The 25,530-nt window shown below is 41.1% G+C and overlaps 1 protein-coding gene across 1 annotated transcript; it reads left to right on the top strand.

Annotated features, from left to right (window-relative positions):
• Positions 1-1,021: 1,021 nt before the first annotated feature.
• LOC308511380 (putative bromodomain-containing protein 10) lies at positions 1,022-3,695 on the top strand (the record flags this gene model as incomplete). The annotated part of the gene is given in 6 exon segments (XM_081081403.1): positions 1,022-1,333; positions 1,336-1,999; positions 2,002-2,045; positions 2,049-2,846; positions 3,071-3,253; positions 3,255-3,695. Coding segments are annotated over 6 exon segments (2,442 nt in total).
• Between the last annotated feature and the right edge of the window lie 21,835 nt (positions 3,696-25,530).

Below are 25,530 nucleotides of genomic sequence, written 5' to 3'. Positions count from 1 at the left end.
GTGAGACCATCCAGGTTACAACTCCTCAGATCCATAAGGGACACACTCAAGGGGCAGACTCAGTGAGCACCAAAGCCCCAGTGAAGCAAGTCTTGCCCCAGAAGGGTGTCTCCAGCACAGAAGTTCTCCCACTGCAGACACAACAATCAAGGCTTAACTACAACAAGACTGAACAAAGCCCACAAAGGGGTGCACCAAGAGTGTTCACCTCAGGTAATTGGGGAGGCTGAGCCACTGGGCCCTACAGGACACCTAGCACAGAAAGCCACTCTATGAACACAGGGAAGCAGAAAAAATGCGGAGACAAAGAAACAAGTCACAAATGACAGAAATGGAGGAAAGCAAACTACTGGATACGGAGTTCAAAACCATGGTTATAAGGTTTTTCAAGAGTTTTTCTAGCTCTTCTCTCTGCCCCTCCCCTTCCTCCTCACCACCCCCCTAGCGCCAACCAGCCCATCGGGGCTTCTAACTGACAGTTGTTGTCCAGCTTGGTCGCTGGGCTGCCTTCTCCTTGCCCAGCCTCCGGCAGGTAGAGAGGGGCGGGAGGGGTGTGAGGGAGAGGAGGAGGAAGAGGAGCCCGAGCTGCGGCCCTCTCTGGGAGTCGAGAGGACCCACACTTCGTCCTTGCCCCCTTCCAGATCCCTTGCTGGCCCGGGAGGGGGTGGGGTGCCGAGGCCCCAGCGGCCCGACTGGGCCAGCAGGTGAAGAGCAGGCCGGGCTCGGAGGGGTGAGGCCGGCGAGGGCCGCATCCGCTGCCGCCAGGGAGAGGGGAGAGGAGGGCACCTAGGCTCTCCTCTTCTCTCCCCCATCCCCCGCGCCATGTAACCCCGCCCCGCTGGCAGCGAGCCCAGACGGCTGCGGAGGAGAGCGAGGCCAGATGTGGCTGGGGCTGCGCGGTGCAGCGGCGCCCTGAGGAGGTGGCCCGCGCTCACGCGTCCCCCGGCGCCTCGAGCAGCCGCCCCGCATCGCCCAACCTGGGCCTGCTGGGGGCGTGAGCGCGCCCAAGACGCCGCGGGAGATGGAGCTGGCCGAGGAGGAGGAGAGGCCGCCGCCCGCAGTCGAGGAGGAGGACGAGGAGGAGGTGGCAGCGGTGGCCCCGGCCTCAGGGCCGGCCCAATGGAGGGGTGCCTCCTCGCGGGAAGACGCGGACGGCCTGGAGGCGGCGGCGGCGATGGTAGTCCGGTGCAGTGGCTGCAAGGAGCAGGAGTTGAGCTGCGAGCTGCAGCAGGGCTACTGCATCCTGGGCGAGTTCCTGCAGGAGAAGCACCGCGGCCTCACTGCCCGCTTCCTGCAGCCTTTGGGGGGCTTTGCCGCCGGAGAGGAGGAGGAGGAGGCGGCGGCGGCGGCGGCCTGAGCAGTCGCTCCCTCCCGCAGCATCCCGGGCAGGGCCTGTGTCTGCTGAAGATGGAGAAGTTCAGCAGCGGCCAGTACGGGGGCATCACCGAGTTCGTGGCGGACTTCAGGTCGATGCTGGAAACGCGCTACCGCCTGCACGGAGTGGACCACTGGGTCTCCAGGCAGGGCCAGAAGCTGGAGATGATGCTGGAGCAGAAGTTGGCATTACTCTCTCGGCACTTGACAGAAAAGACAACAATAGCAGTTACATCTAGAGGCTATTATGGATTGGAGGATGAGAAGGGAACTGCATGTACTTCAACAAGGAGTCGGTCAACACCACAAAGTTTGGCGGGCTTGACAAGTGGAGTTTTTGAATCTATAATGGTTCAAGTTTTGAGACAGGAAGAACAGCTGAGAGCAAAAGAAGAAAAAAGGCTTCGGGAACAGGAGAGAAAAGAAGCAGAAGAAGCTAGTCAAAAGGAAATAGAAGAATGGGAAAGAAGACTTCTAGCTCAAGCAGCTCCAAAATGTATGGAAACCATGTGGGAAATTCCAGCTATTGGGCATTTCCTTTGCTTAATCCAGCAAATTCTAAACTTGCCAGAAATAGTCTTCTACGAATTGGAATGTTGTCTTCTGATGCCTCAGTGTAATGCTTTTTTACTTTTCTATTAAGTCCTCCTCATCGCAGAACTACCTTACATTAAAGACCTACTTTGCCTTATAGGACCTGGGAGGCAGCACTGAGACAGAAAGTACACCAGTGGTACACTGCTGTAGGGCAGACTGAAAATCCCAATAACTGTCCTGAGAAACTTGGGTTGTGTCCTCAGTTTTTTAAAGTTCTTGGAGAAGTTAATCCATTGGAAGAAAAACCTTTTCACGAACTACCTTTCCACCAAAAAGTGTGGTTGCTTAAGGGTCTTTGTGACTTTATGTATGAAACACAAAAAGAAGTTCAAGATGCTGTACTTGGACAGCCTATTCATGAATGCAGGGAAGTTATACTTGGTTATGATTATTTGGAGAATGCTTATGTACATTTCCCACAGTTCTGTGGTGCAGATGTACGGATTTACAAGCAGAGACCTTTTCAGGCCCCAGAATTTCCAATTCCACCCATTAAAATACAAAGAGTACCTGGGATTAAACTGGAGAAATTGAAGTGTGACTATTTTAGTACAAGTAATGGAGAACATAGGTGTGGTAGAGAAGGCCTGCCCTCTGCCTTCAAAAAAGAGAAAGAATTTAACTTGGATCCAACTTGCTGCCTAGCTAAAATGAACTTGGATAATCATGACATCTCTGTTGAAATGGAAGTGAAATCCAACTGTGAAATTAGAATTCGCAGATCCTGCGAAATTAAGAAAACTGATTGCTGTAAAGAAAATTTAGAGAAACCAGGAAGTCCAGGTGAAGTTACTGGCTTTGGAGAGCCTCTTAGTCCAGGTGAAATAAGGTTTATAGAAAATCACGAAAGATATGGTGAAGCTTCTAGAGCAGCCGTGGGCAAACTACGGCCCACGGGCCGGATTTGGACCGTTTGAAATGAATAAAACTAAAAAAAAAAAAAAGACCGTACCCTTTTATGTAATGAGGTTTACTTTGAATTTATATTAGTTCACACAAACACTCCATCCATGCTTTTGTTCTGGGCCTCCGGTCCAGTTTAAAAACCCGTTGTGGCCCTCGAGTCAAAAAGTTTGCCCGCCCCTGTTCTAGAGTAAAGCCTAAACACAGTCCATTAAAAGAAAATGCTCTGAAATCTTGCCAAATACATGTAAATGGAAGTCACAATGATCATGCAGAAATTAGCTGCCCCAAAGTTGTAAGGGATATTTCATTAAAGCAGTCATTGCAGAGCAACAAGAAACTCAAGCTAACTAAAATGAGGGCAAAAAAGAAGAAAAAGAAAAAAGAAGAAATTAAAAGATGCTTTGAATGAAAACATACAGAGAAAGCGTGAATGTCTTCATTCTCTTGCATTCAAGTCTTACAAACCTGAGATCCAGAATAAGTTATTGATCATCAAAACGAAGGCAAAACACAAGAAGCACAAATCTGGAAAAAAATTCATATCTAAAAAAGCAATCACAAAGAAGAGGAAAACTATCACAAAGTTACCTACTGTACCAGAATTTCAGCTTATTTGCACTAATCTTGATGAACTCGGGGCCTTAATCACAAAAATCGAGAATGAACTCAAAGATCTGGAAAACAGTAGAAAAAAATCGGGTAAATGGTATCATCGGAGGCAAGCTGTAAAAGAATTGCATAGTACATTGATACGTCTTTTAAATGAACTGCTGCCATGGGAACCAAAATTAATGAAAGCTTTTCAAAGAAACAGGTAACTCAAGTTTTATAATTTGTTTTATTTACTTTAGGGCTCTGAATTTAGGACTTATGAGAAGATGTCCTAGAATATTTAGTAGTTTTTATTGATTTATAATTTAGCAGCTATTTTGAGTGTCTCCTATGTACAAGAGACTTCCCAAGCCCTGAAAAAATAATGTTAACAAAACCCTTTCTCTGTGCCTTACATTCTTTTTCTTTATTGTGGTAAAATGCACAAAATTTACCATCTTAACCAGGATTAAGTGTGCAGTTCAGTGATTTAAATACATTAATAATGTTTTGTTACTATTATCCAACCATCTCAAGAACTGAAACTCTATACCTATTAACTCTGCATTTTCCCTGCTCCCTAGCCCCTGGTAATGACCATTCTATATTTTGTCTCTATAATTTTGACTACTATAAGTTTTTATATAATATACAATATTTGTCTTTTTGTGACTTGCTTATAGAATAATGTTCTCAAGGCTCATTCGTGTTGCAGCATATGTCAGAATTTTCCTCCTTTTGAAGGCTGAATAATATTCCATTGTTTGCATTTATCACATTTTCCTTAGGTAACAATTTTCATGTTGTTAGCTATTATGAATAAATTGTTATGCACATAGGTGTACAAAAAAAAAGAATTTTCTAGAAACCACCGATAAATTTAGTAAGACCCTCAATAAGTCTAGTGAAACCGCTGATACATATAGTGAGACTCTCAAGAAATCTAGTGAAAACCTCTAGGATATGGAAAAGGACCAACTAGAAATTAAGCATACACTGACTGAAATAAAGAATATTATACAAAGTTCCAACAGCAGACTAGAGGATCACAAAAATCAAGTCAAAGATTTGAAATACGAAGAAGCAAAAATCACCCAACCGGAAAAACAAAAGGAAAAAAGAATCCAAAAATATGAAGATAGTGTAAGGAGCCTCTGGGACAACTTCAAGCATACCAACATCCGAATTATGGGGGTGCCAGAAGAAGAGAGAGAGCAAGATATTGAAAACCTATTTGAAGAAATAATGACAGAAAACTTCTCCTATCTGCTGAAAGAAATAGACTTAGAAGTCCAGGAAGTGCAGAGAACCCCAAACAAAAGGAATCCAAAGAGGACCACACCAAGACACATCATAATTAAAATGCCAAGAGCAAAAGACAAAGAGAATCTTAAAAGCAGCAAGAGAAAAACAATCAGTTACCTACAAGGGACTACTCATACGACTGTCAGCTGATTTCTCAACAGAAACTATGCAGGCCAGAAGGGAGTGGCAAGAAAAATTCAAAGTGATGAATAGCAAGAACCTACAACCAAGATTACTTTACCCAACAAAGCTATCATTCAGAATTAAAGGTCAGATAAAGAGCTTCACAGATAAGAAAAAGCTAAAGGAGTTCATCACCACCAAACCAATTTTATATGAAATGCTGAAAGGTATCCTTTAAGAAGAGGAAGAAGAAGAAAAAGGTAAAGATACAAATTATGAACAACAAATACACATCTATCAACAAGTGAATCTAAAAATCAAGTGAATAAATAATCTGATGAACAGAATAAACTGGTGAATATAATAGAGTCAGGGGCATAGAAAGGGAGTGGACTGACTATTCTTGGGGGAGAAAGGGGTGTGGAGGGTGTGGGAAGAGACTGGACAAAAATTGTACACCTATGGATCAGAACAGTGGGTGGCGGGGGTAAGGGCAGAGGGTGGGGTGGGAATCGAGTGGAGGGGAGCTATGGGGGTGGGGAAGAGGACAACTGTAATAAGCTGAACAATAAAGATTTAATAATAATAAAAAAGAAATGCTAAAGGGATTGCTTTAAGGGATTGGTGAGAAGAAACAGAGAGAGAAACCTAGCCGTACAGAATTAAAATGGCTATAAATAAGTACCTCTCAGTAATGACCCTACTTGTAAATGGATTAAGTGCGTCAATCAAAAGGTGTAGGGTAGCCCTAACCAGTTTGTTGCAGTGGATAGAGCATCAGCCTACAGTCTCAAGGGTCCTAGGTTCCATTATGGTCAAGGGCATGTACCTTGGTTGTGGGCACATCCCCAGTGGGGAGTGTGTAGGAGGCAGCTGATCGATGTTTCTCTCTCGTCGATGTTTCTAACTCTCTATCCCTCTCCCTTCCTTTCTGTAAAAAATCAATAAAATGTAATGTAATGTATATATATATATATGTATATATATATATATATATATATATATATATATATATATATTTATGACAGCAGTTCAGTTTTTTAAAAAAAGGTGTAGGGTAGCTGAATGGATACAAAATCATGACCCAACTATATGCTGTCTACAAGAGACCCACCTCAAGACAAAAGACATACACAGGATGAAAGTGAAGGGATGGAAAAAAATTTCCATGCAAATGGAAAAGAAAAAAAAAAAGCTGGAGTAGCAATACTCATATCTGACAAAATAGACTTCAAAAGCATCATGCAGGTAAGAGAAATAACCCAGCGGAGAAAGATAAATATCATATGATCTCATCTCACTCATTTGTGGAATATAATGAACAACATAAACTGATGAAAAAAAAAATAGAGCCAGAGGGAAAAAATATATATACTAGAATATAACAGAAGTAATCCTGTTATTTGTACATTTTTAATTTTTCCTACAACTTTTGTGATATCATACTATGTTAGTACAGTTTTGGTAATGTTACTATACTTAAAATCCTTTTATTCTTGAAATATTAATGTTTATTGTATGTAATATTATATGTAAGATTTTTCTTGAATGATTGGTGTTTATTGCATGTAACATTATCAAATTTAAAATAATTTTTTTGAAATATTAAGGTTTATTGCATGTAACATTATTATATTTAAAATAGTTTTTCTTAAAATAAAAAGAAAAACTGAAAAAAAAACACACCTGAAATTGAGCCTGCTTATAGCAGCCATGGCTTCACCGCTTTTTGCAGAACTTGGTCCATCCTGCATTCCATGGGAATCCCTTACAATCCACAAGGTCAGGCCATTGTTGAATGTGCCCATGCTACCCTGAAGGGTATGCTAGTAAAACAAAAAAAGGGGAAATATGGGACTCAAGGACCTGGCTATACTACTATCTATAGCATTCTTTACCCTTAATTTTTTGAATCTGAATGATCATTTTCAACCCTCAATAACCCCACCTCAGACACCACGGGTCTTGTGGCAAGATGTGGACACTAATAACTGGATGGGACCCAATAAATTATTAGCATGGGAGAGGGTATGTTGTATTTCTACCCGCACAGGGCCACTGTGGGTTCTAGCTCACTGGATTAAACCCTATCATGGCATGGCACGGGATGGATCCTCTTCCCGAAATGAAGAATTTAGGCTTGGGGACTCAGCAGCACCGAACGTTGCACCTTCCCTGGACCCAAACGGCCCCCGGAATAACCTGGGGAATGATGAAGAAGCTGATGGCAGAGGCTGAGCAATTATTGGAGCGTATTCACACCCCACGTACCCCAGATAACTAAACATTGCTCTTTTTTTTTTTTTTTTGTCTTATAGTCTGTAAAATCTGAACTGGAGCAGTAAACGCGCATCACGGACCCTGACATTCTAAAGTAGAAAGTTCACCACCTCCCTCTGTCTTCTACATTCAGCAAAACAAAAAAGGGGGGGATATTGGGGAGCACAAGAGACTTGATTGGAAAGTTGTAAGGACATTCTGATAAAAGGGAAGTGAGTGCAAGGCCGCCTGCCCTGTTTATCAGAATTCCAACTTAGGGGAGACTTAGGGGAGTGTCAAAGGCAGTGCCCCTAATTATTCCTTGACCTTTCCAAACAAGCTTGTGCATGTATAGACACCTGGGTGTTTACTGGAATTCTTATGCTTAATCCCTGGATGAACTTGCCTAGAGGACAATGTATGTGCCCTCCCAAGATTATTCACCCTACTGATTGTATCTAAAGATAAAAATTCAGGTCCTAACTGGTTTGGCTCAGTGGATAGAGCATCGGGCTTTGGACTCAAGGGTCCTGGGTTTGATTCCGGTCAAGGGCATGTACCTTGGTTTCGGGGACATCCACAGCGGGGAGTGTGCAGGAGGCAGCTGATCAATGTTTCTCTCTCATCGATGTTTCTAACTATCTATCCCTCTCCCTTCCTCTCTGGAAAAAAATCAATAAAATATATTTTTAAAAAAATAAAAATCTGCCGAAACCGGTTTGGCTCAGTGGATAGAGCGTCGGCCTGCGGACTGAAAGGTCCCAGGTTCGATTCCGGTCAAGGGCATGTACCTGGGTTGCGGGCACATCCCCAGTAGGGGGTGTGCAGGAGGCAGCTGATCGATGTTTCTCTCTCATCGATGTTTCTAACTCTCTATCTCTCTCCCTTCCTCTCTGTAAAAAATCAATAAAATATGTTAAAAAAAAAAATTCCAATAAAGGCAGGCAATAGAGGCTGCCATGGCTACTAAAGACAGGGGCCCCTTCGCCTTCTATTGCACAAACTATGTCTGAGTAATCTGTTTATCAGTCGCTCAGGAGCTGCTGGTCAGCCCTGGCAAACTATTAATTCTTCCAGTCCATTAACATAGGGTGTTTTTTGCATTCATTTATTTTTTATTAATTTCCTTCAACCCTATAATTTTCAGTGTAAAAAATCTTGTATTTCTTCTTAAAATTTTATTCCAAAATTTTATTATTTCTCATATACTGAAAGAATTATTCCTTTAATTTCATTTTCAATTGATTGCTGCTAGTATATAGAAATAAAATTATTTTTCTATTATCTTCCAACCTTTCTTTTTTTTAAATTAAATCTTTATTGTTAAGCTTATTACAGTTGTCCTCTTCCCCCACCCCCATAGCTCCCCTCCACTCAATTCCCACCCCACCCTCTGCCCTTACATTCGCCACCCACTGTTCTGATCCATAGGTGTACAATTTTTGTCCAGTCTCTTTCCACACCCTCCACACCCCTTCCTCCCCCAAGAGTAGTCAGTCCACTCCCTTTCTATGCCCCTGACTCTCTTATATTCACCAGTTTATTCTATTCATCAGATTATTTATTCACTTGATTTTTAGATTCACTTGTTGATAGATGTGTATTTGTTGTTCATAATTTGTATCTTTACCTTTTTCTTCTTCTTCCTCTTCTTAAAGGATACCTTTCAGCATTTCAAATAAAACTGGTTTGGTGGTGATGAACTCCTTTAGCTTTTCCTTATCTGTGAAGCTCTTTATCTGACCTTTAATTCTGAATGATAGCTTTGTTGGGTAAAGTAATCTTGGTTGTAGGTTCTTGCTATTCATCACTTTGAATTTTTCTTGCCACTCCCTTCTGGCCTGCATAGTTTCTGTTGAGAATCAGCTGACAGTCGTATGAGTAGTCCCTTGTAGGTAACTGATTGTTTTTCTCTTGCTGCTTTTAAGATTCTCTTTGTCTTTTGCTCTTGGCATTTTAATTATGATGTGTCTTGGTGTGGTCCTCTTTGGATTCCTTTTGTTTGGGGTTCTCTGCACTTCCTGGACTTCTAAGTCTATTTCTTTCAGCAGGTAGGAGAAGTTTTCTGTCATTATTTCTTCAAATAGGTTTTCAATATCTTGCTCTCTCTCTTCTTCTGGCACCCCCATAATTCGGATGTTGGTATGCTTGAAGTTGTCCCAGAGGCTCCTTACACTATCTTCATATTTTTGGATTCTTTTTTCTTTTTGTTTTTCCAGTTGGGTGATTTTTGCTTCTTCGTATTTCAAATCTTTGACTTGATTCTTGCGATCCTCTAGTCTACTGTTGGAACCCTGCATAATATCCTTTATTTCAGTCAGTGTATGCTTAATTTCTACTTGGTCCTTTTTCATAACCTCGAGGGTCTTACTAGATTTCTTAAGGGTCTCACTAAATTTATTGGCGGTTTCTAGAAAATTCTTGAAAAACCTTAAAAGTGTGGTTTTGAACTCTATATCCAGTAGTTTGCTTATCTCCATTTCTGTCATTTGTGACCTGTTTTTTTGTCTCTGCATTTTTTATGCTTCCCTGTGTTGATAGAGTGGCTTTCTGTGCTAGGTGTCCTATAGGGCCCAGTGACTCAGCCTCCCCAATTACCTGAGGTGGACACTCTTGGTGCACCCCCTTGTGGGCTTTGTGCACAGTCTTGTTGTAGTTAAGCCTTGATTGTTGTAGGTATCACTGGGAGGAATTGACCTCCAGGCCAACTGGCTGTGAGAATCAGCTGTGTCTACATTGGGAGAGCTTCTGTGCTGGAGACACCCTTCTGGGGCAAGACTTGCTTCAGTGGGGCTTTGGTACTCACTGAGTCTGCCCCCTGAGTGTGTCCCTTATGGATCTGAGGAGTTGTAATCTGGATGGTCTCACTCTGACCACTGGGTACACTGGCTCTTGGATCTCCAAGGAGGTGCTAATTTAGCCTCTGCCTGAGGCTACCCAGCAGGAGCTATGGAGAGATTCTTCTTCTTTGTTTGGGGTTTGGAGGTGCTCAGATGAGGCCCAGCTGTGAAGCAATGCAAGCTGCTGTGGGGCCTTGGACCTTCTTTTGCATGTTCTGGGTCTCTCTGATTCAACTGCAGTTTGTTAGGTAATTTTCAGGGTGCAAAGGGCCAGGCCTTTCATATGCAATAGCCTCTGCGCACAGCTCGGGTGGGGGCGGGGTCTCAGGGGATCAACAGGGCGGAGCAAGCAGCTATGGCTGCTCCCCAGTCCAACCCTAAGACGCCCCTAGTCTCAGTGTCCCAGTAATCACTGCCAGCACCACTGAGAGAAAGCCACCCTTGAGTTCTGCCCGATGCCAGACAGTCCAGTTTCTCCCTGTATGAGTCTGGGTCCCCAGAGACTCACCTGAAACTGCAGTTCAGAGCAGTCAGGAGCTTGAGACTCCCTCCCAGTTGAAAAAGACAACTGTGTCCTCAGTTTTCAGCTCTCTCCATGTGTGCCACGTCCTCAACTGCCAGCCCTCTCCATGTGCGCCGCGTCCTCAATTGCCAGCCGTTTCGGCGTGCGTCTCCATACCTCTGCACTTTACTTCTGCACCTCCTCTGAGTCTCAGTGTGCTTTTCTCTTTCCTTCTAGTTGTAGAATTTCCAAGCAGCCAGCCTTCCTGTGGTTCTGGATGATGTCTGTTTTGTCTTTTAGCTGTATTTTTGAAGTGGTTGTGCAAGGCAGCAATTTCCGGTGTTTACCTATGCCGCCATCTTGGTTTCTCCCAACCTTTCCTAGTTCATTAGAATTCCTTCTACTTTTTCTAATAATTGTAATATTAGGGTGTATTTTTTTGGTAGGGTACTTAGGCATTTCATGTATAAAATTACATGTCCTATAAATACAGATTATTGTACTTCTTTTCAAACTCATTGATATTTATTTCTTTTTCCTACCTAATTACCCGACTAAAATCTCCTGTATAGTATTGGCAAGAGCAATATTCTTTGAGTTGCTCTTGGTATTAGGGAAAATACATATACTTTTTTTCTCTCTAGTTATTATTGTTGAACATATTACATATATCCCTTTTTTTCCCCCTAGTGACTTCTTCTAGCCTGCCCCTGACTCCCTCCCTAGTACTTCACCACCTATCAGTGTCCATGGATTATGCATAAATGCATGCAACTTCTTTGGTTTAGGTCTTCCCATCCACCCAAGAACCTTCCCCTGCCTTCCCTCTGAGGTTTGACAGATTGTTTCGTGCTTCCATGTTTCTGAATCTATTTTGTTCATCAGCTTACTTTGTTCATTAGACTCCACATATAAGTGAGATCATGTGATACTTATGTTTCTCTGACTGCCTTGTGTTGCTCAGCATAATACTCTCCAGGTCCACCAATGCAGTTGCAAATGTTAAGAGTTCTTTCTTTTTTATAGCTGAATAGTATTCCATTGTGTAAATGTACCACGGCATTTTTATCCACTCATTTACTGATGTGCACATGGGTAGTTTCCAAATCTTAGCTATTGTAAATTGTGCTTCTATGAACATGGGGATGCATATATTCTTTTTGATTGGTGTTTCTGATTTCTTCGGATATATATGTGGAAGTGGGATCACTAGTTCAAATGCGAGTTCCAATTTTTTTTTTTCCAGGAAACTCCATACTGTTTTCCACAGTGGCTGCTCCAGTCTGCATTCCCACCAGCAGTGTACTAGGGTTCCCTTTTTTCCACATCCTTGCCAACACTTGTCTTTTGTTGATTTGTTGATGATATCCATTCTTTTTTTTTTTTTAGTAAATCTTTATTGTTCAGATTATTACATTTGTTCCTCTTTTTTCCCCCCATAGCTCCCCTCCACCCAGTTCCCACCCCACCCTCTGCCCTTACGCCCCCACTGTCCTCATCCCTAGGTGCACAATTTTGTCCAGTCTCTTCCCGCATCTCCCACACCCCTTTCCCCCCCAAGAATAGTGAGACCATTCCATTTCTATGTCCCTGATTCTATTATAATCACCAGTTCATTCTGTTCATCAGATTATTTATTCACTTGATTCTTAGATTCACTTGTTGATAGATGTGTATTTGTTGTTCATAATTAGTATCTTTACCTTTTTCTTCTTCTTCCTCTTCTTAAAGGATACCTTTCAGCACTTCATATAATACTGGTTTGGTGGTGATGAACTCCTTTAGCTTTTCCTTATCTGTGAAGTTCTTTATCTGACCTTCAATTCTGAACGATAGCTTTGCTGGATAAAGTAATCTTGGTTGTAGATTCTTGGCATTCATCACTTTGAATATTTCTTGCCACTCCCTTCTGGCTTGCAAAGTTTCTGTTGAGAAATCAGCTGACAGTCGTATGGGTATTCCCTTGTAGGTAACTGAGTTTCTTTCTCTTGCTGCTTTTAAGATTCTCTCTTTGTCTTTTGCTCTTGGCATTTTAATTATGATGTGTCCTGGTGTGGTCCTCTTTGGATTCCTTTTGTTTGGAGTTCTCTGTGCTTCCTGGACTTGTAAGTCTATTCCTTTCACCAGGTAGGGGAACTTTTCTGTCATTATTTCTTCAAATAGGTTTTCAATATCTTGCTCTCTCTCTTCTTCTGGCACCCTTATAATTCTGATGTTGGTACGCTTGAAGCTGTCCCAGAGTCTCCTTACACTATCTTCGTATTTTTGGATTCTTTTTCATTTTGCTTTTCCAGTTGGGTGTTTTTTGCTTCTTCGCACTTCAAATCTTTGCCTTGATTCTTGCGCTCCTCTGGTCTGCTGTTGGGAGTCTGTATAATATTTGTTATTTCAGTCCGTGTATGCTTAATTTCTAGTTGGTTCTTTATCACAACATCGAGGGTCTCATTAGATTTCTTGAGGATCTCAATAACTTTATCAGCGGCTTCTAGACAGTTCTTGAGAGACCTTAAAAGTGTGGTTCTGAACTCAATATCCTCCATTGACAGTTTTGTCCTGTTTCTTTGTCTCCGCATTTTTTATGCTTTCTTGGTGCACCCCCTAGTGGTTTTTGTGCACAGTCTTGTTGTAGTTAAGCCTTCATTGTTGTAGGAAATACTGGGGGTGATTTGACCTCCAGGCCAACTGGCTGTGAGAATCCGATATCCATTCTTGACAGGTGTGAGGTGATATCTCATGGTTGTTTTGATTTGCATCTCTCAGATAATTAGTGACTTTGAACATTTTTTCATATGTCTCTTGGCCATCTGTATGTCCACTTTGAAGAAGTGTCTATTAGGTCCTTCGCTTGCTTTTTAATTGGATTGTTCGTCTTTTTTATTTAAGTTGTATGAGTTCCTTATATAGTTTGGATATTAATTCCTTATCAGATGTATCTTAGGCAAATATGTTCTCCCATGCAGTGCTCTCTCTTTCATTTTCTTGGTTTCTTTTCCTATGGAGAACCCTTTTGTTTTGTGTAGTTCAATTTGTTTATATTTTTTTCCTAGTTTCTTTTGCCCTCAGAGATGTATCGGTAAACATACTGCTATGAGAGCTGTCTGAGGTTTTGCTGCTAATGGTTTTTTCTAGGATTTTTATGGTTTCACATCTTACATTTATCTTTTGTCCATTTTGAGTTTATTCTTGCGTATGGTGTTAAGTTCGTGGTCTAGTTTCATATCTTTGCATGTACCTGTCCAATTTTCCCAACACCATTTATTAAAGAGATTGTCTTGACTCCATCATATGCTCTTGCCTCTTTTGTCAAATATTAAATGAGCATAATGGCTTGGGTCAATTTCTGGGTTCTCTGTTCGATTGATCTATATGTCTGTTCTTGTGGCAGTACCAGGCTGTTTTGAGTACAGTGGCTTTATACTATAACTTGATATCTGGTATTGTGATTACTCCAACTTTGTTCTTTTTTATCAAGATTTCTGGGGCTATTCGGGGTCTGTTTTGGTTCCAGATAAATTTTTGGACTGTTTGTTCTAGATCTGTGAAATATGCCACTGGTATTTTAATAGGGATTGCATTGAATGTATACATTGCTTTGAGTAGTATGGACATTTAATGATGTTGATTCTACCAATCAATGAGCACGATATTTCTTCCATTTGTTTATATCTTCCACTATCTTTTTTTTCCCAATATCCTGTAGTTTTCCCAGCACAAGTCTTTTACCTTCTTGATAAGTTTATTACTGGCTATCTTTTTTTTTGTTGCTGTGATAAATGGGATTGGTTTATAAAAATGCCATCAATTTCTGAGTGTTAATTTTGTATCCTGACACCTTGCCAAATTTATTAAAAGTAAGTTTTTTGGTGGAGTCTTTAGGGTTTTTTTATGTACAATATCATGTCATCTGTGAACAATGAGTTTTACTTCCTCCTTTACCATTTGGATGCCTTTTCTTCCTTCTTCTTGTCTGATCACTATGGCTAGGACTTTTAGTACTATGCTGAACAAGACTGGTGAAAGTGGGAATCCCTGTCTTGTTCCTGTTCTAAGGGGAAATGGTTTCAGTTTTTGACTAGTATGATGTTGGCTATAGGTTTGTCATATATGGCCTTATTATGTTGAGGTATTATTCCTCTATTTCCATTTTGCTTAAAGATGTTATATAAAAAAAAGGGAGTTGGTTTTTTGTGGAATGTTTTTCTGCATCAATTGATATGATGATGTTAATTTTTTTCTCATTTTTGGTGCTCTGTTGTTAGGTGCATATATGTGTATAATTCTTATATTTTCCTGATAGATTGATCCTCTAATTATAATAAAATACCCTAATTTTTCTTTACTCACAATATTTTCTTAATTCTATTTTGTATCTACTTTCTCTATTTTGATTACTGTTTTCACTGGTATGCTAGTACCTTTTTTCTAACTTTTACTTGCAAACTTTGTCTTTGATCAAAATTGTGTCTTGTAGATAGCATATAGGAAGGTTTATATTTTGCAAAACAATATTTTTATTGATTTCAGAGAGGAAGGGAAAGGAGGGAGAGATACAAATATCAATGATGAGAATCATTGATCAGCTGCCTCCTGCACACCCCACACAGGGGATCAAGCTTGCAACCTGGGCATATGCCCTGACCAGGAATCAAACCGTAACCTCCTGGTTGACAGGTCACTGCTCAACCACTGAGCCCAGGCAGGTTTGCATTTTTAAAATGTTTCATAAAACTCTTCCTTTGGATTTTAAAAAATTTATGTCTAATGTAGTTACTGGTACGGTAGGACTGATGCATGTTGTTTTTTATTTGCTTTCAATGTGTCATGTCTTTTTCTTTCTCTGTTCTTCTATAAATTGCCTTCTTTTGTGGTGAATATTTTTGTTCCATTTTAATTCTATTGTTTCTTTTACTGTGTTTTTTGAGTTATTTATTTCATGGTTGCTTTGGTATTTAAATTAACATCTTACCTGAAAAGTGACTTTAGCCTGGCCTGCATGGCTTGGTAGTTGACCGTAGACCTATGAACCAGGAGGTCACAGTTTGATTCCTGGTCAGGACACATGTCCACTTTCACCACTCTTTTATTATTTTTTAATATATTCTTATTGATTTCAGAGAGGAAGGATGAGGGAGAGAGATGGAAACATCAATGATGAGACAGAATCATTGATTGCCTCTTGCACACCCCACACTGGGATTGAGCCCGCAACCTAAGCATGTCCCCTGACCAAGAATCGAACCGTGACCTCCTGGTTTATAGGTTGACGTCAACCACTGAGCCACTCCGGTTGGGCCTGCTTTCACCACTCTTATTCAACATACTACTGAAAGTCCTAGCCACAGTGATCAGACAAGAAGAAATAAAAGGCATCCAAATTGGAGAGGAGGAAGTAAAACCCATTTTTCACAGATGACATGATATTGTACATAGAAAACCCTAAAGGCTGCACAAAAATACTACTAGATATAATAAATGAGTTTGGCAATGTAGCAGGATACAAATTCAACACCCCAAAATTGATGGCTTTTTTATACACCACTAATGACTTATCACAAAGAGAAACTAAACAAACAATCCCATTTACCATTGCAACAAACAAATTAAGATTATTAGGAATAAGCTTAATCAAGGAGGCAAAGGACCTATACTTGAAAATCTATAGGTTGTTGAAAAAAGAGGTAGAATAAAATATAAACAAGTGGAGGAATATACTGTGTTCATGGATTGGTGGCATCAACATCATTAAAATGTCCATACTACCCAAGCCGACCCAGAGATTCAATGCAATCCCATTAAAATACCAACAGCATAGTTCACAGATCTAGAACACACACTCCAAAAATTTATATGGAATCAAACAAGACCCTGAATAGCTGTAGCAATCTTGAGAAAGAAAAACAAAGTTGGAGGAATAACAATACCAGATTTGAAGTTATATTACAAAGCCACCATAATCAAAACGGCTTGGTATTGGCACAAAAACAGGAATATAGATCAATGGAACAGAACAGAGACCCCATAAATCCACCCATGGCATTACACTTAATATTTGACAAAGGAGGCAAGAGCATACAATGGAGTCAACACAATCTCTTCAATAAATGGGGTTGCAAAATTTGGACAAATCTATGCAAAAAAAAAAAAATGAAACTAGCCGAAACCGGTTTGGCTCAGTGGATAGAGCATCAGCCTGCGGACTGAAAGGTCCCAGGTTCAGTTCCGGTCAAGGGCATGTACCTGGGTTGCGGGCACATCCGCAGTAGGAGATGTGCAGGAGGCAGCTGATCGATGTTTCTCTCTCATCGATGTTTCTAGCTCTCTATCTCTCTCCCTTCCTCTCTGTAAAAAATCAATAAAATAGATTTAAAAAAAAATGAAACTAGACCACCAACTTACACCATACACAAGAATAAACACAAAATGGACAAAATACTTAAATGTAATTTGTGAAACCATAAAAATCCTAGAAGAAACCATAGGCAGCAAAATCTCAGACATCTCTTGCAGCAGCATTTTTATGGATAAATTTCCTAGGGCAAAGGAAACTAAGGAGAAAATAAATGTTACTACATCAAAATAAAAAAAACTTCTGCACAGCAAAAGAACCCATCAACAAAATAAAAAGGAACCCAATGTATGGGAGAACATATTTGCAAATGTTACCACTGATAACGGTTTAATCTCCAACATTTACAGGGAACTCATACAACTTAACAAAAAGAAGAAAATCCAATTAAAAAATGGACAAAGAACCTAAATAGACACTTCTCCAAAGCGGACATATAGATGGTCAAGAGACATATGAAAAAAGGCTCAAAGTCACTGATAATCAGAGAGATGCAAATCAAAATGACAATGAGTTATCACTTCACACCTTTCAGAATGGCTACCATCAACAAATAAACAAATGACAAGTGCTGGCGAGGATGTGGAGAAAAGGGAACCCTAGTACACTGCTGGTGGGAATGCAGACTGCTGCAGCCATTACGGAAAAACAGTATAGTTTCCTCAAGAAATTGAAAATGGAACTCCCATTTGACCCAGTGATCTGACTTCTAGGAATAAATCCTAAGAAACTCAAAACACAATCAGAAGGAATATATGCATCCCTATGTTCATAGCAGCACAATTTACAATAGCCAAGATCTGGAAACAGTCCCAGTGCCCATCAATAGATGAGTGGACAAAAAGCTATGGTACATTTATACCATGGAATAGTATGCAGCAGTAAAAGAAGAATCTATTACCCTTTGAGATAGCATGGAGGGACTTGGAAAGTATCATGCTAAGTGAAATAAGTCAGTCAGAGAGACAAGTATCACATGATCTCACTTATATGTGGAATCTAAGTAACAAAATTAACTGATGAATGGTGTGAATCCACAAGTGCAAAGTCTCGGAGGCAATGGGGGGAGGGTGCATGGGTGGGAAGTAATCAGCAAAGAACCTTGTTGTATATGCATGGCCCATGGCTGCAGACAATGGGGTGGTGAAGGCCTGGGGTGGGGGGCAGGACCAGGCTGGAGGGAGTCAATGGGGGTGGGGAGGAAGGGGAGATATGTAATACTTTCCAAAAGCATTATTTTTATTAAAAAGTTATTTTGGGTCCTGAGGGCCTTCTTGGTTACCTTGAAAGCATTTTAAATATTTCCTGCACCAGCTTCAAGGTTTATCTGAGAAGCACGCTACCAGAGAAAGGGTTATGTTGTTAAACTTGCATTCAATTTTGTATGAATGGGAATGAGGCCTGTCTTTACCCACAACTCTGGGAGCTACCATTGCGTCAAAAGTCTGTGACACAGTCTCAGAGTATTGGCTCTCTAAATTATGATATAGGTTTTACATTTAGGACCTCAAGGTTCTCAGGAGCTTAGAAACTTTCATATTTAAAATAGCTCATTTTAATTTGACCCTTAATCAAGTCATTTTATTTTATAATTTTTTTATTGATTATTACATAAGTGTCCTTATCCACCCATTACCCCCTATCTCCCCCCACTCATGCCCTCATCCCCCTGATGTCTGTGTCCATTGGTTAGGCCTATATGCTTGCATATAAGTCCTTTGGTTGATCTCTCCCCCTTACCCCCACCCTCCCCTACCTTCCCTCTGAGGTTTGAGCATCTGATCAATGCTTCTCTGTCTCTGGATCTGTTTTTGTTCATCAGTTTATGTTGTTCATTATATTCCACAAATCAGTGAGATCATGTGGTATTTATCTTTCTCTGACTGGCTTATTTCACTTAGCATAATGCTCTCCAGTTCCATCCATGCCGTTGCAAATGGTAAGAACTTCTTTTTTACTGTACCATAGTATTCCACTGTGTAGATGTACCACTGTTTTTTAATCCACTCATCTGCTGATGGGCACTTAGGCTGATTCCAAATCTTAGCTATGATAAATTGTGCTGCTATGAACATAGGGGTACATATATCCTTTCCAATTGGTGTTTCCAGTTTCTTGGGATATATTCCTAGAAGTGGGATCACTGGGTCAAATGGGAGTTCCATTATTAGTTTTTTGAGGAAACTCCATGTTGTCCTCCACATTGGCTGCACCAGTCTGCATTGCCACCAGCAGTGCAGAAGGGTTCCTTTTTCTCCGCATCCTCTCCAGAACTTGTCATTTGTTGATTTGTTGATGATAGCCATTCTGACAGGTGTGAGATGGTACCCCATCATCGTTCTGATTTGCATCTTTCAGGTGATTAGTGACTTTGAACATGTTTTCATATGTCTTTTAGCCTTTCTTCTATCTTCTTTCGAAAAGTATCTATTTAAGTCTATTGCAGATTTTTTGATTGGGTTATTGTCCTTTTGTTAAGTTGTATGAGTTCCCTGTAAATGTTGGGGATTAAACCCTTATCAGTGATAAAATTTGCAAATATGTTCTCCCATGCAGTGGGCTTTCTTGTTGTTTTGTTGATAGTTTGCTTTGTTGTGCAGAAGCTTTTTATTTTGATGTAGTCCCATTTGTTTATTTTCTCTTTAATTTCCATTGCCCTAGGAGCAGTATCAGTGAAGAAATTGCTTCAGCATATGTCTGAGATTTTGCTGCCTGTGGATTCCTCTAGTATTTTTATGGTTTCCCATCTTATGTTTAAGTCCTTTATCCATTTTGAGTTTATTTTTGTGTATGGTGTAAGTTGGTGGTCTAATTTCATTTCTTTTTTTGCATGTATCTGTCTAATTTACCCAACACCATTTATTGAAGAGGCTGTCTTGACTCCATTGTATGTTCATGCCTCCTTTGTCAAATATTAATTGAGCATAGTGGTTTGGGTCAATTTCTGGGTTCTTTATTCTATTCCATTGATCTATATTTCTCTTCTTGTGCCAGTGTCAGGCAGTTTTGAGAACAGTGACTTTATAATATAGCTTGATATCTGGTATAGAGATCCCACCTACTTTGTTTTTCTCCCTCAGGATTGCTACAGCTATTCAGGGTCATTTTTTATTCCAGATGAATTTTTGGAAAGTTTGTTCTAGGTCTGTGAAATATGCCATTGGTATTTTAATGGGCGAGTGCATTGAATCTATAGATTGCTTTGGGTAGTATGGACATCTTGATGATGTTGATTCTACCAATCCATGAAGACGGTATGTTCTTTCATCTGTTTATGTCTTCCTCCATCTCCTTTTTCAGTGTCCTGTAGTTTTCCACGTATAGGTCTTTTACCTCCTTAGTCAAGTTTATTCCTAGGTATCTTAATTTTTTTGGTGCAATGGTAAATGTGATTGCTTTTTTAGTCTCTCTTTCAGTAAGTTCATTATTGGTGTAGAGAAATGCCATAGATTTCTTGGCATTAATTTTGTATCCTGCTACATTGCCGAATTCATTTATTAAGTCTCATAATTTTTTGATGGAGTCTTTAGGGTTTTCTATGTACAGTATCATGCCATCTGGGAATTAGGGCAGTTTTACTTCTTCTTTTCCAATTTGGATGCCTTTTATTTCTTCTTGTCTAATCGCAATGGCTAGTACTTCCAGTACTATGTTGAACAGGAGTCGTGAGAGTAGGCATCCCTGTCTTGTTCCTGTTCTTAGGGGAAATGGTTTTAGCTTTTGCCCATTGAGTACGATGTTGGCTTTGGGTTTGTCATATATGGCTTCTATTATGTTGAGGTATGATCCTTCAAATCCCACCTTGCTGAGAGTTTTTATCAAGAAGGGGTGTTGGATTTTGTCAAATGCTGTTTCTGTATCAGTTGATATGACTATGTGATTTTTATCTCTCAATTTGCTTATGTGATGTATCACGTTTATTGATTTGGGGATATTGTACCATCCTTGCATCCCCAGGATAAATCCCACTTGGTCATGGTGTATGATCTTTCTGATGTACTGCTGGATCCGATTTGCTAGAATTTTGTTGAGGATTTTGGCATCTATGTTCATGAGGGATATTGGCCTATAATTCTCTTTCATTGTGTTGTTTTTATCTGGTTTTGGTATTAGGGTGATGCTGGCTTCATAGAATGTGCTTAGAAATGTTCCTTCCTCTAATCAGGTATTTTCATATTACACCAATCAAATGGTCTTTTAGCCTCTGATAATTACCCTTAGTGATGGAGGAACTCTATCATGAGTCAGCTTGGCTCTTCTTTCCATACTTCTTTGCAATATTGAGCTGAAATGGATTATTCTACAGCTTCACCTTATTCAGAATATTTGTATTATCTCACACATATTGCTTCATTTCTCTCTCTCCTATATCTTCAGTTTCTCCTCTCTGCTGCCTTTTGAGCTGCCAGGCACTGTGTTGGGTGATGGGGATATGGAGACAAATTAGACAACAGTTCCTGTCTTCAAGGACTTCTCAGTCTAGTACGAGAGTTTGACATGTACAAATTAATTACAACTGTATATGTTTATCCACAATGGCAGCATGTACAAGATACTTAGGGGTTCAGAAAAGTAACCATTTGACTGAGTCCAGAGATGCTATACGTTGGAGGAATTAATGCTTAAGTTGATTCTTAAAAGAGGTAAAGGTTGACCAAAGAGAAAACAGAGTGGAAGACATTCTAAGCAAAGGCATGGAGATAGGAAATAGAATGATTAACTGAAATTAGATTGGAAGTATATGCTAGGACTGGATTCGTATACACCAGTAGTATGTCATGAAATGTGGATTTCTTGAGCACTTTAAGAAGGGAATGCTCTTGATAGTCACTGGCAGTAGTATGGAGTATATTCTGGAAGATTTTCAAATCTGGACAGGGGGATCAGTTAGAGGGCTACAGTAGTAGTTAAAATGATACATGATCTAAGGATGTGGGAATGGAGAAGGGACAAGAGGTTAAACAAGAGGTTATAAAAACTTATGGGAAAATTATGGTGGTGAAAGGGGAAAATCATGGCTTTTGGACTTTGGCAAATGTATATTCCTCTGGCCTTGATGAAAGATCTTCTCATGTTCTTTAGATGAGTGCTGCTACTGTTTCCTTCTAGACCAGGGCTTGGCTGCACAAATAATGTAAGTTTCTTTTGGGGGACAGCCATATATGAAATGTTGATGCTCAGGAAGACACCTGAACAGCTCCAGATCTCTTATAGTATTACCAATCCTGGACCTTTTCATCAGTAGCAGGACTATTCTCACTGCACTTTCAACCAAAGTAGCAAGTGTGTGTGTGTGTGTGTATGTGTGTGTGTGTGTGTGTGTGTATTTAATCCTCACCTGATGGTATTTTTCCATTTATTTTTAGAGAGAGGAAGAGAGAGGGAAAGACAGGGAGACAAATTGATGTGAGAGAAACACATCAATTAGTTGCCTCCTGCATGCGCCTCACCCAGGGCCTGGGCTGGGAAGGAGCCTGCAATGGAGGTATGTGCCTTGACCAGAATCGAACCCAGGACCCTTCAGGCCACAGGCTGATGCTCTAATCACTGAGCCAAACTGGCTAGGGCCAAAGTGTGTGTATACATATATACATACATATACATGTATATGTGTATATGTACATGTACACACACACACACACACACACACACACACACACACACTGAGTGGCCATATTATTATGACCACCCCATCAGTACTTCGTTGCACCACCTTTTGCCTTCAATACTGTGGCAATACTTCTTGGCATTGACTCCACGAGATGTTAAAAGGTGATGCAAGGAATCTGACACCATGATGAATAGCACTGTCCAGTTCTGATGGCTCTTTTAACTTCGTCCCACAAATGCTCAATTGGATTGAGATCTGGTAATTGTGGGGTCACCTAAGCAAGGTAAAGTCTCCCTCATGTTCTTGAAACCACTCCTGCACAATATGAGCATCGTGGCATGGTGCATTGTCTTGTTGGAAGAAGACATCTCCATTGGGATACGCCATCAACATGATAGGATGAACTTGATCAGCAACGATACTTAGGTATGTTGTGCGATTCAGACGTTTATAATGATCTGGCCCTCTAGCAACTTCAGTGGGAAATTATAGTTAATTTGTCTACAAATGTCAGGTGTTCATAATAATCTGGCCACTCAGTGTGTGTGTGTGTGTGTGTGTGTGTGTGTGTGTGTGTGTGTCTTTATTGTTAAAAGTATGGTATTACATATGTCCCACTTTCTCCCCCACTGACTCAAAGTATATATATTTTTAAACAGAAGTACACCAATTCTTTATTTTACTTAGGGATTTAAAAATGTTTATGGCTACACCTCCAAGTAAAGCATATAGTAAATAATTAAAAATATAAACATATCGTGTTATCTTCTCTTTTCTCAAAGGTATATAAACACAATATTCTTGGGGAAATTTTCCACTTAATGTTCAGAGTGGTGACCCTGGGGATTCAAAGAATGACTTTCAATGGGAGAATTTATTTAAGAAGCTTTATGCATTTTCAGTGGACCATGTGTAACTACCCATCCTGGAAGACAATAGGAGGAAGGTTGGGAAAGAAATTCCAGAACAGGACCACAAAGCAGTACACTGAGAATTTGGGCCTGGGAACTAGATAGCTTGGGCTCAAATCTGCTCTGACACTTAACCAATGTGGTTTGAGAATGATTTTTCACCTCTCTGGGACTTGGTTTCCTCCACTGTGAAATGGGGGTAATAATAACTTTTTGCAAGGATTTTGGTGAAGGCATGTGGGGAAAGTAAGGAATTAATGGGATATTTACATAAAGCCTGCCTGGCGCGCGCCTCTGAACCTCTGTTCTTGGCGCCTCTGCACCTCCTACTCAGTCTCAATGTACTTCTTTCTTTCCTTCCAGTTGTAGAACTTCCACTGGGCCAGCTTTCCCATGGTTCTGGATGATAGCTATTTTGTCTTATAGTTGGTAGTTTCAATGTTGTTGTGGGAGGCAGCACATACAGGTCTATACCTTATGCTGCCATCTTGGTTCTCCTCGATTTCCTAATTCTTTGAAAGAACAGCAGAGTGGTCAGCTTGAAGTGGCATAAAGGGACTTCTTTAAGACTGACGTTTTTTCCTTGACCTTCACCTTACTTCATTACATGGTACAAGCTTTTGTTGGCTGTGTTCCATAATGTACTTTGGCTTCTGTGCAACTAAGTTGAGGTAAAATCCAAGCACAGTGCTTTCAAAACACATATTGAGTTATTAGATGACACAGTCCCATTATCTAATTGAGGTTTTAAGATAGACAAAACAAAACAAATTAAAAAAAAATAAAACACACATCAATGGGTGAATAAGAGCCACTTTGCAAAAGTCATTGGTCAGGGTACATCCAGTTTAGTAGCCGTATTGTAGATCCTTCCAGTGCTGTTGGGAAGGTGGGCTGGAAATTGATGGCCTTTAGGACTTGGAAGATAAAGTTTAGAAGAGAGTATCTGTGAACCCTCTGACATCACATGCAGTCATTTTTCTTCTATTATAGTCTTCAAATGAGCCAATATTCCAATAAAGTTTTAGAGCTCCTCTGTTAAAGTGGACAGCCCATCCCCTCCTGTGGGGGCTGCTTTATTCCTTAGGAAGAGCTGTTGGAAGACTTCATTTGAGAGGAAACAACAACAAAGAAAAGAATCAGAGAATAACTAGAGCCTCTCTTCATCTCAGCTTCACAAAGCATGATTCAATAACAGAGGGATCCCTCTCCTGAGACTCAGCCCACACGTTTCTGTTTTCTTTTTTTATTTCTTAAAGTATTACAAAGAGTATTACACATGTCTCCTCCCGCCCCCTTGACATTCCCCAGCCTCCCCCATCCCCCAGTGTCTTGTGTCCATTGGTTATCCTCATATGCACGCATACAAGTCCTTCGGTTGATCTCCTACCCCCCCAACCCTCCCCAGGCTTCCCAGAGTAGTTTGACAGTCTGCTCAATGCTGGTCTGCCTCTGTATCCATTTTTGTTCATTGGTCTATAATGGTCCTTATTATCCATAAATGAGTGAGTACATGTGGTATTTTTCTCAGCTTCCCAGGGGCCATCTCAGTCTCACAGGGGCCATCTCAGCCTCACAGGGGCCGTCCCAGCCTCACAAGTGCCGTCGCAACCTCACCGGGGCCGTCGCAACCTCACCGGGGCCGTCGCAACCTCACCGGGGCCGTCTCAACCTCATCAGGGCCGTCTCAGCTTCACCAGGGCTGATTCAGCCTCACCGGGGCCGTTTCGGCCTCACAAGAGCTGTCTCAGCCTCACAGGAGCCGTCTCAACCTCACTGGGGCCGTCCCGACCTCACCGGGACCATCTCAACCTCACTGGAGCCGTCGCAACCTCACCGGGGCCGATTCAACCTCACCGGGGCCGTCTCAGCTTCGCCAGGGCCGTTTCAGCCTCACCGGGGCCTATTCAACCTCACCGGGGCCTATTCAACCTCACCAGGGCCGTTTCAACCTCACCGGGGCCGTCTAGACCTCAGAGGGGCTGTCTCGACCTCACCAGGGCCGTTTCAACCTCACCGGGGCCGGTTCAACCTGACCAAGGCCGTCTCAGTCTCGCCAGGTCTGATTCAACCTCACATGTTGCTCTTTTCAATAGCATGCTTAGCCCTCTTGGCTTCTTTCCCTTTCCTGTACATACAGTGTGTATATGAACTGTTACTTCCGA

Source organism: Myotis nattereri (genome assembly GCF_964212035.1).
Source record: "Myotis nattereri genome assembly, chromosome: X".
Lineage (NCBI taxonomy): Eukaryota > Metazoa > Chordata > Mammalia > Chiroptera > Vespertilionidae > Myotis > Myotis nattereri.
This window is presented reverse-complemented; position numbering and strand designations above follow the sequence as displayed.